The 15,503-nt window shown below is 41.9% G+C and overlaps 1 gene segment (V, D, J or C); it reads left to right on the forward strand.

Annotated features, from left to right (window-relative positions):
• Nucleotides 1-357: 357 nt before the first annotated feature.
• On the forward strand, nt 358-14,967 carry LOC139238080 (Ig heavy chain C region-like). The segment is given in 7 exon segments: nt 358-403; nt 526-840; nt 1,949-1,999; nt 9,800-10,099; nt 11,125-11,415; nt 13,743-14,048; nt 14,565-14,967. Coding segments are annotated over 7 exon segments (1,701 nt in total).
• The last annotated feature ends 536 nt before the right edge of the window (nt 14,968-15,503 follow it).

The following is a 15,503-nucleotide window of genomic DNA, read 5'->3' on the forward strand; positions in this document are numbered from 1 at the left end:
ACTGATTCATGTTCTACTGAAAATCTTTTCGATATTCGGTATATCATCCCCAGCAGTATATCGGCAATCAAAGTCAAGGTAATTTTGGGTAATGTACAGAAAGCACGGATTATTAATGATGTATTATATTTTACACAGCTGGATTCAGACAGGAAAATAGGGGAGGAGTCAGTCTGCTGATCGGGGAGGCGTGTGGTTCCCAGTCACCATCCCCCTCTCTCTCACACACATACACACACAAACACACAGGGGACCGGACAGTTTAAATAGCGTGACCCAGCTCCAGGTTCACAATCAGAAGGCGGTGTTGCGGCGCCGAGACACCTTCCCGAGCCAGTTACACCGAGAGACCCGACGATGGGACTTGCCCCGTGTCTCTGTTTGTTTCTGGCCTTATTCACCTGTGAGTATTCCTCGCTGCTTCCGTGACACAATACAAGGCGGCTTCAGGTATTGTGTTTTCATTGCTATTCATTGATGTGAATGTTCTCGAAAGTAATTACAATTTATTTCATTCACTGACAGATGTCCAGTCCGAAATCGTGCTGACCCAGTCGGCTTCTGTGTCGATGAAGCCCGGAGAATCTCACAAACTGTCCTGTTCCGTGAGCGGGTTCAGTTTGGACAGCTACTACATGCACTGGGTTAAACAAGTTCCCGGGATGGGGCTGGAGTGGCTGCTTGCTTACGATAAAGCGTCCAGCAGCACATATTACGCGCCTGGAGTGGAAGGTCGGATCATCCCTTCAAGTACATGTTCCACAACCTACATCGAGATCAAGAATCTGAGAACCGAAGACACCGCCATGTATTACTGTGCAAGAGACCCACAGCGACCCGAACCGATCTTGGGCTCGTACAGAAACAGAACAAGTGCAATTGCAGCAACTTCCATCGAATTCTAGGTCAGTAACGGTGTAAAGTATATCAAGAGATGTGTTTCACCTACATTGCAAGAATGTATTTGCTACAGCAATAAACTTTTTAAGAATAAAATGCACATTAACTAACTTTGTATTGATGAAGATGATTTATCGTTACTGTGTCCAGGATTTAAAACGAGGATTCAATGACAGCTTTAATATTGTAACTATGGGTAGGATTTTGGTCCATTTCTGCGCTCTCAGAAAGAATCATCATTCGACAATCAAAATCTGATAAACCTTTCTGTTGATTGAGCAATTTATTTTCTGCCAGCGTTAATCAGAGAATGAGTCGAGTATTTGTGCGGGTCCCTGCCACTGTGGTACAACAGGGGGGTCACGGTGCTGTACACGGCGAGCGCCTCGTACAAAAACCCCCCACACGGAGATTGCTCATGCCTGCGATCATTGCCACCGCAGGCGATTGGAAGCAAACGAGGCTTGAAAACAAGCAATGGGTCGAAGTAAAATAGATTAGTAAAATGACCAGCACAACTTGAAATATCTGGCTGCTGCACTCTTATGGGAGTCGGAATGAAGTTTTTTCGAGCACTGTGCAATTTAGTCTCTGTATTTTACAGTTAACTGTCAGCTGAAAAAATTGGCACGGCGTGTCTCACTGTGGTACAGTGGGTGGCACAGCAATTACTGTCAATACAAAAACCCCTCGGCACTAATTGAGTAAGTCTGGGTCAGTGCTCGCTTTCACAATCCACTGTATCTGCAGTGAAGTCCTATTTATGTCCAGCACTGTCCTACCAGCACAGTTTATTATGGATTAACTGATCATTATTCATTGATCAGTTGGTAATTTCATGAAATGTTCACGGGTTGCTCTGTGAAATATATAACACCAGTGCATTTATAAAGAGTGAACAATATCCATTAATGCATTTATCATTTTATGAAGATCCATTGTGGTTTTACTTTGCCTCTGCGATGTGAATATTTAAACTAATGTTGGATTGCTGTCTGTTTTACGCAGTGCCGGTTATTGTGTGACCCAGCCCCGGGAATGTAACACTGTGACTATCTCGGCTACTGGGTACAAGGCACCATGGTGACAGTAATAACAGGTAAGAAACATTCACTCTTTCTGCAACTGTGGAATTTGTGTCTTTATTGTATATTTCTGTTTATTTCAATAATTCACTGATTCGCTGGGTTCTGTACTGAGATTTGTTGCTATGTTTCATTTGATTCTGCTGCAACGCTTTTATGGAATGAAACTGCTTCTCCACAGAACATGTTGCTGAGGGCTTGTACCCCAGATTAGTGTGATTTGGTGTTTATCTGCCGATGGGACTCTGTGCCTGGGTTACTTTAAACACCCAATGGTTGTTAAATCCTTTGGTGTTTCTGCAATGCTTAGTCTCTGCAACATCTAATTGCTGCATGTTTTCCGATCAAATGCAGATAATATATTTAAATGTTTTTGAAAGGTGGTTCTAGGCAGAAACATAAATCTTTAGATGTTAAAAATAAATGTAAGATATTTTATTGTGTTTTATTTTTTGATAATTGCAATGTCATTTATTGATCAAAAGTTGACGAATGCTCATATACGTGAAATGTTACTGTAATGAAGAACTATATAATTAATATTTTTTGTGATATGAATCAGGTTGAACTTAATACAAATTAATAGAAATAGCACGCAATAGCACAACAATATCCTATATCAATATTAATTGATTAACATGATCCGTCTAATCACAATTCTGCTCTCATTATTTTATATTTCTATTTATTTCAATAATTAATTCGTTCAGTGATAGATGGGTTCGCTTAATTCTGCATTGACATGTTTTGGCAATGTTACATTTGATTCCGCTGAAACTGTTTATACAATTAAGCTGCTTCTCCACAAAACATTCTGTTGTTGTATTCAGCCGCTCAGTGCTGTGGTTTGCTGTTTATCTGCTGAGCAGAGAGTGTGCCTAGGATACTTTGAATAACAAAACTTTTGTGAAACTGTTCGGCTTTTGTGCGATGTTTATCTCAATGACATCAAACTGCTGCAAGTTTTTATGATCCGTTTAAAACTGTTTCAAAGCTAATTGTAGGCAGACAAAAAGTAGGTTTCATAAATCAAAAATCGTTACTAAATAATGTTCTCCATCTTATTATTTAAGTGAGAAATACAGGTTCAACTATTAACCTATGCTTTATGGTGCACACATTTAATCCATGAAATGTTGCTGTAATTTCGAATGATACGATTAAAAATTTGCAGGTTGAAGGGGAGTTAAATAAATATAACTCAAACAATTATAATGCGGTAATATTGCCCAATATCACTAAATATGCGATACAATTAATATTCTTGTATTAACCATTATTCGCATCCCACAATTCTGCTGCGCACTGGTCCCAATTAACGTGAGCAGAAAGTTTTAGAGGCTGGCGACAATTTCTGATTAGGTCTGAAATGATTTTAATAGCAGCATACTGATTCCACCGCAGTTCAAGGAGGGTCTGAAATTAATTATCTCCCTGTTTGACACAGATCCAAACAGATTGTATTCAATTATCAATTCAATGCGAGTTGTAAATTACAGTTTGCAAATGTCATAAATCTGACGTGTTATTAAATTCTAAAATTATGTAATTTCTTCAATTAAATCTTTTGTTTCATAGCGAGACAATTATCACTAATCTAATCTGTACCGTTTGTAAGATGATAGCCTGAGCGTTAGACGTCGCTGGCAGTCAGAGCATTGTTCATATGATTCTATTTAAATTCAAGGAAAGTTCAGGCTGACAGACACACAACGCATTCAAAGTCAAGCTGATTAATTTATTACAATAAGGTCAATGTTATTTTTGAATTGAATAACAACATCCAGTCTCCCTTAGCTGTGCTGCAAATGGGGTAGAATTATAGAGAGTGAACACATTACATTTAAGAGTTATGTTCAACTGTGGTTCACGTTTAATTGATCACCAAATACTCTCCTCCATTTGCTCATGAAATGTCAGTGTCGCAGATGGCCTGAATGAATTCTTCCCCGCCAATATTACGTTGATCATTCTGGAAAGTAGTTTCAATAAATAGCTTAATAATTAATTTACGGGCATTGTGTGAATTACAGGAGTAAAATATAAAAAAGATTCTCTATGTTATTAAATAGCGGAGTCTATGTTACCGACTACACACTGGTCTGTTGCCTGTTACTTCATAAAATATATTTTACAGGTAAGAATGAGGATAATGTTTAAACTGGAGGGCCCTGATTTAAAAAACATATAGCGTTACAGCCCATCGATAGTTAGTGAGATGTAACAACGGCCAGACGTTGAACTATTTAAAATAATCCACTCCTAAATCCATCATGTGAAATCCACTCTGAGAAAAGAGGGAGTTTATGTTGCATCAGAGAGTTCAGAACCATGCAGAGTTTACATGTGTCGCTAGGGTGCGGGAATATATTGGAAGCTCCTGATCATTTTAACTTATTCAAATGTGATTTGAATCAAGTAAACATAATATATTAGTCTGAATGTCTTCATCTTTTAATATGATTCTTAATATGTTAAAATTGATAAGTGTCATATTAACTTAACTGAAACGCTAATATGTCACACGTTACGAAGCAGGAACAGGATTAAAATGAATATTAACTAATTTTATTATAATGCAGCATTAGATCAGCAAACACCAATATTACTTTAGAGTATAATATCAGTGTGAACTCATTAACCATTAATGACCTCCCACAATTGCGTTGTATACTGGACACGGTTACAGTTACTGCAACATCTCTAGGGTTGGCGAGAATTTTAAATTAAGTCAAAGATTAACTTAGTAAACAATACTTGTCTAACTCAATATGAATAAGGTGTCGCCGCAGATTTTAATGAATTAACTTCGTGTTTTGCCTAGATGATTTTAGAGGTTATATTTAATTATGAAATTATATTGAAGCAGTGGCTAATCGGTTTTCAATGTAACTGTTTCCTGGTTTGTTAAATTCCTACTCTGAAAGGGAGTCCCGATTAAATGCAGCAAAATTACCATGGAATGTAGATTATTTCGATATAATTGTTTTCAGGATTTGTACAATTGTAGAGATGGAGGGAGACATGATTGGAAGTCGAGGAAAGTTTTCCAAATTAATATCAGTTTAATTTTTTTTAAAACGTGCACTTTTGAGATGATCGGAAATTGACAAGAGATCAATTGTAAATCAGCTTTATTGAAACTGACATGGCACCGATCTATCTGCTGAGAGCAAGATTGTGCCTGTTCTCTTTCTGTGCGCCTGCTCACTGTGTGAGAATCAAGAGCCCTCCTGATTGGCTGTAAACCTTCCGGTTTGTCCTCTTGTATTTCGTTGAGTGCAATTCGACTCATTTATTTCAGAAGCTTGTATCTGTGAAAAATGTGACAGTTTCAGGTTAAATTTGAGAAGGCACCTCACAATAGGGACCAATAACGCAATTTGTGGCATTCAGAAGCAGAAGTTCAAAAACACTTATGTTAAACTGTTGAAGGAGCTTTAATCAGTTTCTAACCCGTGCTATACCTGTCCCGGGAGTCCTGATGGGACAGTGTTGAGAGAGCTATACTCTGTATTTTAACCCGTGCTGTACCTGCCCCGGTACTGTTTGGTGCGACAGTGTAGAGGGAGCTTTACTCCGTATCTAACTCCCTGTACCTGCCCTGGGAGTATTTGATGGGACAGTGTAGAGGGAGCTTTACTCTGTATCTGACCCCTTGCTGTACCTGCCCTGGGAGTGCTTGATGGGACAGTGCAGAGGGAGCTTTACTCTGTATCTAACCCCGTGCTGTACCTGCCCTGGGAGTGTTTGATGGGACAGTGTAGAGAGAGATTTTCTCTGTATCTAACCGGAGATACCTGCCCTCGGAGTGTTTGATGGGACAGTGTAGAGAGAGATTTACTCTGTATTTAACGCATGCTGTACCTGCCGTCGGAGTGTTTGATGAGACAGTGTAGAGGGAGCTGTACTCAGTATCTATCCCATGCTGAACCTGCCCTGGGAGCGTTTGATGCGGCAGTGTAGAGGGAGCCTTACTCTGTATTTAACGATTGCTGTATCTGCCCTGGGACACTGGGAGTGTTGGATGGGATCGTGCAAAGGGAGAATTTATTCTGTATCTAACCCGTGTTGTAGCTGCCCTGGGTCAGTCTGTTCGTGCAATGTATAAGGAGCTTAACTCTGTATTTAACCCGTGCTGTAACTGTCCCGTGACTCTTTCATAGGACAGTGTAGAGGCAACATTTACTCTTTATCCAACTCGTGTTCTATCTGCCGTGGTAGTGTTTGGTGGGACAGAGTAGATGGAGCCCTGCTCTCTATTTAACTCGTGCGCTACCTTATCTGGACTGTTTGACAGTGCAGTATTGACATGGCTTTTCTCGAAATCAATCCCTTGATACAGCTGAGCATAGAATGCAGAGGGAGCTTTACTCTATATTATTTGCAATATGACAGAACTGAAAATACGTTATCCAGGGGCATTCAAGGAGACTTAATTTGCAGCCAACTAATAAAGTTCGAGTTAGCAAGCCAGATATGTTCAAATAAATATTTCCATTGCTCCAATGAAACAACAATGCCTTAATTGAGTTTAACCTTATCGCAATATAACTGCTTCATTTTTGATGAATTGATGAACGTTTAACATTTTGAATATTAAATAATGATTGAATGAGATTGGCCTGATCTTGAGGTCAATTTCAGAACAAACAGTTTCTGGAAAAGATTGAAATGGTCCAGAAAGCAGCGCCTGTTCTGATCTGATGGTAGGCTGGAAGTTAATTCGACAATTTAACTGGTGAATGTCGTACTCTTGCTTCAAATAACAATCATGGGAACGTTATGTTTGAAATCAGCATTTCGTTCAGTTGTTTTTTTTTTATGCACCAGGTAGGGACAGACGCAGGTCAGATGCAGTTTTTTGACTGGGTCACAACACAAGGCACACAGTAACTGAACTGCATTTCTGTGAAGCATTTAAAGAGATACATTCAGCCTGCGATGAATTGCCATTCACAATAATCTTTCAGACTCTGTAACGGTATCCAATTGAATCGTTTGAGCCAAATTTCTCAGACTCTTTATTTTAAATGTCCCATTTCACTATAACAGACAATAAACATAGATCTGATAGTGGTGTTCAACATGATGAAGCGTTTCTAGAACTTAACCCTCTCTTTTAAAAAAAAATCCCCTCCTTTTCCCTCTTGTTCTTTTGCCAATTATTTTAAATCTGTGACCTTTGGTTAACGACGTAATCACCATTGGAAATCGTTTCTCCTGACTTGCTTTGAAAACCTCTATTAGGCCTCCATTTCATTTTCACTGCTTTAATACACAATCCCAGATTTTCTAATCTTTCCACCTAACTGAAGTCTCTGGTGCTTTATATCATTCTGGGGCCTTGTCATTCATTCTAAATTGTGGAGGTCAGAATTGTATACACTAAAGCATCTGACGTCTAACCAGTGATTTGTAAAGGTTTAGCATGACACCCGTGATTCTGTATTCAAGACCCCTTTTACAATGGCAATAACGCATACAATTTCGTAACCTTCTTATCAACTTGCCCAGCCACCTTCAAAGAAATGTGAATATGTACTCCCAGGACTCTCTGCTCTGGCACCTCCCTCAAATTAATGCCTGTTAGATTATATTGCCTCTACATGTTGTTCCTCCAAAATGCATTAAATTGTACCTGGCATGTGCCTGCCCATTTCACCAATCTGTCGATGCACTCTTGAAATCCGCTGCTATCCTGCTCACACATTCCCACGTTGCCAAGTTTGCATCATCCGTGAACTTGTAAACTGTATTCCCTATAAACAAGTCCAGGTAATTTATATATATAACAGGAAAAGCAATGTGGCTCATAACGACCAATGGGCGACCCCACTACTTTTCCGTCAGAAAAACATCTGTTCATCACTCCTCGCTGCCTCCTCTCCCGCAGCCAAATAAATACCCAAGTTACCTCCATCCCTTTAAACACATGTGCTTCTATTTTTCGAATCATTCTTTTATGAGATACTTTATGAAATGCCATTTGAACATCGATATATACCACATCTATTGCAACACCATCATCGACCCTCTCTGTAATTTTACGGTGTAGACCGAGATTTCAGTATTTGACCAATAAGCCACAGGTGTCTCAGTAATCCGCACAAATCATAATCAAGAGTTACCCATATCAGCAGCAACCAGGTTCGTTAACCTTTGTCCTTCCTAGCATAGACCCGGCTGATAACCAATCGATTTATAATGTTTAAGGTTTGCCAATATTAGGTATTTAGAGAAGAAAATCTGTACTGATGTTTAGATTATTTTCGGTTCGAAGAACACAAAGAAGTGACTGCAACGACCCAGAAAGCAGTGCATGTTCTCACTGGCAGGAGGCTGGACCATAATTTGTAAAATTAAATGGAGCTTTTAAAGAGCATCGTTCCATATAACCGGCTTTGGGAACCGTACATCATTCGGATTATTTCATGGAGTGATTGGGAAGAGGAAGGTCAGGAGACATCCAATCAGTAACAGGGGACAGATCACAACTCATACTGCATCGCTCTTCCTCGAATTCTGAGCAGGAAAGAGATAGGCCCGAATCAATCCCGATTGAGATCAAACTTGAATCCTAGATACCAGGCTGTGCAAAAGTTCCCGGTTCAAATCTGAGCGCTGAAGTAATCAATTCACATTTTAAAGGCGACTTCAACCATTTATTGGAACGTCCTATATTGTCCTGGGAACAAAGAAGATTTCGAAGAGTTCTGATAGAGGGGTTTTGGAAATATGAAGGGTTTTCTGAAGGGATTCGGTAACATATTTCCCCAGGTCGGTGAGTTGGTGAGTAAATGGCACTGATTAAATATCAGCAGCAAAGGAATGAAGGGATAGGGTATTATTGTACTATGCTACACAGGTGCTGTTGGGACATGAGTTATCCTATCAGAAAGAGGGCTGCATGCAGAATTTTTAACAGCTTAATAAAATTGAACGTTTGAGAAGAAGATTGGGAATTGGAAGGTGAACGGAATTGGTGGAGAGATCGTTCAGAGGCGTGATGGGCCGAATAGCCTCCTTCCGTGCTTTAAAGTTGTATTACTTTATCAGTCTCGGTCATGTTTATAAAAATGCCGGGATTTAAAAGAAGTTAATACAACTAGTAGATCTTGCTGTAGAAGTTGTGTGATTAGGATAATTCACCCCACCGCTATTCAACCAAGTGTATCCCCTGAAAACAATACTTGCATTTATATAGCGCGTTTAATGTAGTGAAACGTCCCAAGACGATTCATACGAGCTTAAGGAGGTAAAATTTGATATCAGGACACATAAGCAGTTTCCTTTAGTATGGTCAGCAGTGATTCTGGCGAATGACCAAAATCTTGGTCCAAGAGGTTAGTTTAAGCAGCATCTTAAAATGGAGAGTTGACTTCACTTTAATATCATGGAATTGCTTCATTCCGTGCTGCTAATAAGATTCTGAGAGCAAAAGGATGCAGGGAGGAACTCAGAATATATAATGTGAAATAATCTACTGTGAAAGTGATTGGGGATTGAGGGGAGAGTTCCATAATAGCAGGAAGAAGTCCACGAAAGAATATTCCAGCATTCACTCCATACAAAGGGGCCTGCTGGATAGAATGCCCCTTTAAGTCTCGTGACTATCCTTATGTACAAGACTGGAGTTACGTGGAGGCGTTTCACGTCGGATCTCATAACTCCTAGTAATTCAAATGTTGACGTAGGGTATGATCGGTAAATGATGGATTTAGTTCACCACGTAGTGAAACGTTTAGTTGTTTGGTTATTTTATAAGCACTGATTACAGAGTCTAACTTGTCCACTTGGCCAATCTTTCCCAGCGATACCATCTGCTCCCAAACTCAATGCCCTGCTCTCCTCCTGTGAAAAACCCGACACTGGCGGCCCCGTCACCTATGGCTGCTTAGCGATGGACTACTCACCGGAAATCACCAGCCTTTCCTGGAGGACAGAAGAAGCGCCGCTCACCACTGGATTGAAGACCTACCCGTCAGACCTCAACAAGGAGGGAGCCTACACACTGAGCAGCCAGTTAACCATCAGCAAGTCATTGGTGGGGAGTGGCGCAATCTGCTGCGAGGTTGGACGAGGTGGCTCGGTCTGGGACGCAAAAATGCCAAGTGAGTGCTGTGGGATACAAGGAAGGCAAATTGTGAAAAGCAGAGATGATATGTTCAACTTCTATACAACCTTGGTTAGACCAGACTTTGAGTAATGTTCACAGTTCTGGTCTCCCTCTTACACTTAGAGTCATTGCACAGCTCTGGTCTTCATATCACACAGCGAGTGCTGCGGACAGGTCTGGTTTCCACATCGTATTTAGAGTATTGTACACAGATAAGGTCTCCATAACATATTAAGAGTGCTGCACACACGTCTGGTCTCCATAACACATCTCAGTGTGCATTCCGATCTCCAAATCAAAATTCGAGCACTGCGCATAGTTCTGGTTTCCATATCACACTCAGAGTACTACGCACATGCCTGGTCTCCATATCACATATAGAGTACTGTACACTGCTCTAATCTCCGGATTATATCAACTGTAAAGTGCATAGTGCTGGTTTCCATATTATAAGAATGATACAGAGGCACAAGGACGAAACCAGAAGTGAAAAATTGCAACTGTGAATAATTGCTGAACGGAGTGGGATTCGTTTCTCCAGAAAAGGGAAGGCTGAGTGGTGATCAAATGGTGGTCTTTAAAATTATGAAGCGATTTAAAGGTTAAACGTAGATAAAATATTTTGCTTGAGCAGGAGCCCGATATTGGGGCCATAAATATAAGATATTCACTAATAAATCCAATAGGGAGTCCAGGAGAAAGTTCTTCACCCAAGGAATTGATAAAATATGGAACTCCCTGCCGCATGGAATACGAGGCGAATATCATAGATGCGTTTCAGGGGAATCTAGATAAGTACAGGAGGGAGAAAGCCATTTAAGGTTATGTTGATAGCGGGCAGGCAATAGGGAGAGAGGAGGCCCATGTGGAACATAAGCTTAGGCCTGTTGGGCCTAATGGCCTGTTTCGGTGATGTAGATTATATGTTAAAAACCACTTTAAAGTTCTTAATTGTTTGGATTGTAACAAATAATCGCCATAAAATGTATTTTCTTGCAGGTCGTGTGGTACATCATCCAGCTGTTATCCTTAACTTGAGTTCCAAGGAAGAAATCGCTAGAAGCAGATCTGCAACCGCCGTGTGTTCAATCATCGATTTCCATCCAAAGTCACTGACCGTGAATTGGCTGAAGAATGGACAAATTATGAAATCGGGCTTCATCACCTCTTCCGTATGTGAGGTGAATGGGAAATTCTCGGCGAGTAGTCGACTGACATTCTCCACCGCGGAATGGTTCGCCCACTCAGTCTATACCTGCCAGGTCTCTCATCAAGGAATCACCCAAAACCGAACGATCACCAGATCTCCGGGTAAGAGACACAGCCCCGGGAAGTTCCGGATCATTCTGAGCGCTGATCTAAGTCAGGGCTTTTATCGTAATTAGTAAAAAGCACAGAACTATTTCTCATTTCTAATAATACAATTTGTTTTTCCTTTCGGTGTAAGCCCTGACTGAGGTTTCCCCACGGTTCATGATTCCGTCACTTCGCCAAAGGTTGCCCTCTGCTTGCCCTTAGTCTCAGCTTTATAATGAGTTGCCTGAGCATATTGGGAGCGACAGTCGGTGTCTCCATGCCTTTACTCTGTAAGGGCCACTGCTAGAAATTGCTAGAATGGTTGTAGACGAAAAAAGCACCTTGGACTGCATGTCCACAGATCCCTAAAGGTAGCACGCCAGCTTGATAAGTGGGTTAAGAAGGCAGACGGAATATTTACCTTTATTAGTCGAGGCATGGAATAAAATAGCAAGGAGCTTATGCTTGAACTGTATAATACACTTGTTAGGCCGGAGCTGGAGTAGCACGTGCATTTCTGGTCACCAGGTTACAGGAAAGATATTGCTGCACTGGAACGGGTGCAGAGGAGATTTAGCAGGAAGTTGTCTGGACTGGAGAATTTTGGCTATGAGGAAAGATTGGATCGGCTGGGTCTATTTTGTTTCGAACAGAGGAGACTGAGGGGAGACCTGATTGAGATGTATAAGATTATGAGGGGTCTTGATAGAGAGGATAGGAAGGACCTGTTACCCTTGGCAAATGAGTCAACAACCATGGGACACAGATTTAAAGTAATTGGGGCGAGGTTTAGAGGAGATATCAGAGGAAATGTCTTCATCCAGAACGTAGTGTGGGTCTCGAAATCACTACCTGAAAGGGTGGTAGAGGCTGAAACCCTCACTACATTAAAAAAAAATATTGGATATGCAATGAACCTACAGGGCTACGGACCAAGAGCTGGAAAGTGGGATTAGGCTGGAATGCTCTTGTTTGGGCAGCATGGAAACGATGGGCCAAAATTTACTCTTTCCATGCCGAAAATGTCTCTGATTTTATGACCTGCCTTTTTAGAACACAGCATTCAGTTCTGGGCACCGCACCGCAGGATGGATAAACTGGCTTTAGAGCGGGTGCAACGCAAATTAATCCGAATAATTCCGGGCTAAAACGGCTAAATGATGAGGACGGGTTAGGCTTGTATTCCTTTGTGTAGAATGTGAAGAGGCGATGTAATTGAGGTGCTTACGTTGATAAATGGAACTGATGTGGTAGATAGCGAGAAAATATTTCCTCTGGTGCGGTACTTCAGGAGCAGGGACAGAACCTTAAAAGTAGATCTTCACCATTCAGGGGTAATGTCAGGAAGGATAATTTCACACAAAGTCTCGTGTACATCTGGAACTCTCTCCACCAACCCCCCCACCCCCCCCCCCCCACGGACCTCCCAAACATGTTGAGGGTAGGGGTCAATTGAACATGTCAAAACTGAGATTGATAGATCTTTGTTAGGCAAGGGTGTAAAGGGTTGCACAACCAAAGCGGGTAGATGGTGTTGAGGTAGATATCAGCCATGATCTGATTGAATGGCAGAACAGGATGGATGGGCTGAATGGACTTCTCCTGTTCCTATGACACTATTACTGTCCTGCGGTTATATTTCCTCCTTACTCTCTCTCACTAGACATGATAAAAGCTCACTAATGACAGAAATTTAACAAAAAACGACTTCACATCAGTATTGCAATTTATTCCCCATGACAAAAGACCCCTTGAAATTCCCTTACCACGACCTTTTACTTCTGCTCTGCCGGGGGGGGGGGGGGCGGGGGGCGGGGTCTGCGACTGGTTCCTGCACATTTTTATCAACCCCAAAATCACAAGACACCAGAAAATTAACTTTGTTTCCTGTTGCAACTATAATCCTGGATTTGATTTGACACTCGTTTTGAACCAGTGTAATTTCCATGTGGAGCTCTTCATCCTGGGGGTTGTGCCATTATATTGAGCGGAAATGCGTTCGGGCAGAAGGATCGATAGACGGGCGTAAAGGAGCAAGGATTTTCGGGACGAGCGCTATTCAGTGCATAACACAATTGCACCCAACGTTATTCAATGTTTTATGTCGGGTCTTTGCCTCACAGCCGATCACAGGTGGCTCTGGGTGCAAATACACAGGAAATGTTAAAGCGTCTCCCGGGATGGTTGCCAATTCGTTGTCCTTGTAATAATGATGGTTGTAAAGCAACAACGAGAGGTTAATATCTCAAAGGTGATTTATTCTACTTTTGGGAGTTAAGCAGAATGCTGCTATCCTGACTCTGGAGATGAAGCTTTGCTTGACTTTCATTTCTGCTTCACAGAAGATTCCTCGTGCAACGCTCCAAAAATCACTCTTTCGCCGCCGTCACTCGAACATGCCTTAATGGAGGCGACAGTGATCTTAACCTGCATCGTGTCGAATGCTCCTTTTGGAGTCACCGTGTCCTGGGAGCGGAAAAAGGACATTTTGAAACCAGGGAATCACGGTGAACCAGGAGAGGCCGATAGTGTGATCAGCAAGTTAGACATCTCGACACAAGACTGGCTGAGTGGGGTTGTGTTTGACTGCGTGGTGAGCCATCGGGATATGCCGACTCCGATCAGAGGTTCCATCCACAAGGAAATGGGTGAGCGGCGTGATTGTAGGAACATGTGAGAGGCTGTGACTATTCCCGGTGCTTGTACATGGGCCAATTCGTTCTAATAAGTATTTTAATTGATTACTTTGATAATTCAAATGGTAATCCCACGAGCTAAATACTCTGGGATATGGGATGATGCATTTAAGGGGCAGTTAGATAATTGCATGAGGGAGAAAGCAATAGAAGGACATATTGCGTGGTTTAGATGGTGAGCTGGGAGTAGGCTCGTGTGGAGCATAAAAGTTGGTATAAATCAGTTGGCCGAATGGCATGGTTCCTAGCAGTGAATCCTATGTAATTTTCCAGTACAACTCTTCAAGCTCCCAGAGAGAAGGATTTTATTCCATTTTGATCTGGGCTGAAAAACTGGACAGGCCACAGAAGCGAAATTGGGAATCCTTAAAAATTCCGCGCAAATCACATATCTCGCGCATTTAACCACTGGTGTCATTGTCTCTGGAAGTCTCCAGTTCATTGATGTTCATTGTAATTGATCTGCAGCTAAAGATCCGCGGGAACTGGCCGTGTCTGTCCTACTGCCCTCGGCAGAAGAAATCTCCGCTCAGAGGTTGGTCAGCCTCACCTGCTTAGTGAGAGGTTTCTCCCCCCGAGAGATCTTCGTCAAGTGGACCGTCAATGACAAGCCGGTGAATTCGGGCAACTATACGAACACCGAGGTGAAGACGGAGAACAGCCGCAGCTCTTACTTCACGTACAGCCTGTTATCCATTGCAGCCGAGGAGTGGGCCAGCGGTGCTTCTTACTCCTGTGTGGTAGGACATGAAGCCATCCCCTTGAAGACCATCATCAGAACAGTCAATAAATCCAGCGGTAAACCCAGTTTTGTGAACATTTCTCTTGGTCTGATGGACACCGTCAATGCTTGTCAATGAGAATCTCTCGATTGCATTTTAGTTCTTAAATAAAAACCAATAAAGGCCTTTTCTTCCAATCGTGAGTTACACACACAGCCGCTCAATTAATTTTGTTTCCCATTATTGCCAAGGGACGGGCTGTTAATGTGAAGCAGAATATTTGTCGGACTTGGGCACAAAGCTGATACAGCCAGCGCTCCCAGCTCAGATACACCACAGTTTGGAGACAGAGTGAAGCTCTTTCATGACAGGATTCTTCAAAGTAATTTCAGCAACTTTCTTCCCACTGGCAAAACCTGCAAAGTTCCATTTTCATGCAAACAAATGCAGCACATTTAGATCTATGTGTCATTGTTTCTCATGTTGTCCATCCCTTCAGATTTGGGGCCGGTTTTAACTGGCAGCATCGCCCCCTCTTGGATCTGAAATGAGGGCGACACGGGAACAGGAACTGTACCTGTCACTGCCTCACCAGAGAGAGAGAACAAGTCAATTGTTAACCCCCTTTACCCCCCACTGACCCACAAGAGGGGAAAGGTCAATTGTTAATCACCTGTACCCCCCA

This window comes from Pristiophorus japonicus, chromosome 25 (genome assembly GCF_044704955.1).
Source record: "Pristiophorus japonicus isolate sPriJap1 chromosome 25, sPriJap1.hap1, whole genome shotgun sequence".
NCBI lineage: Eukaryota > Metazoa > Chordata > Chondrichthyes > Pristiophoridae > Pristiophorus > Pristiophorus japonicus.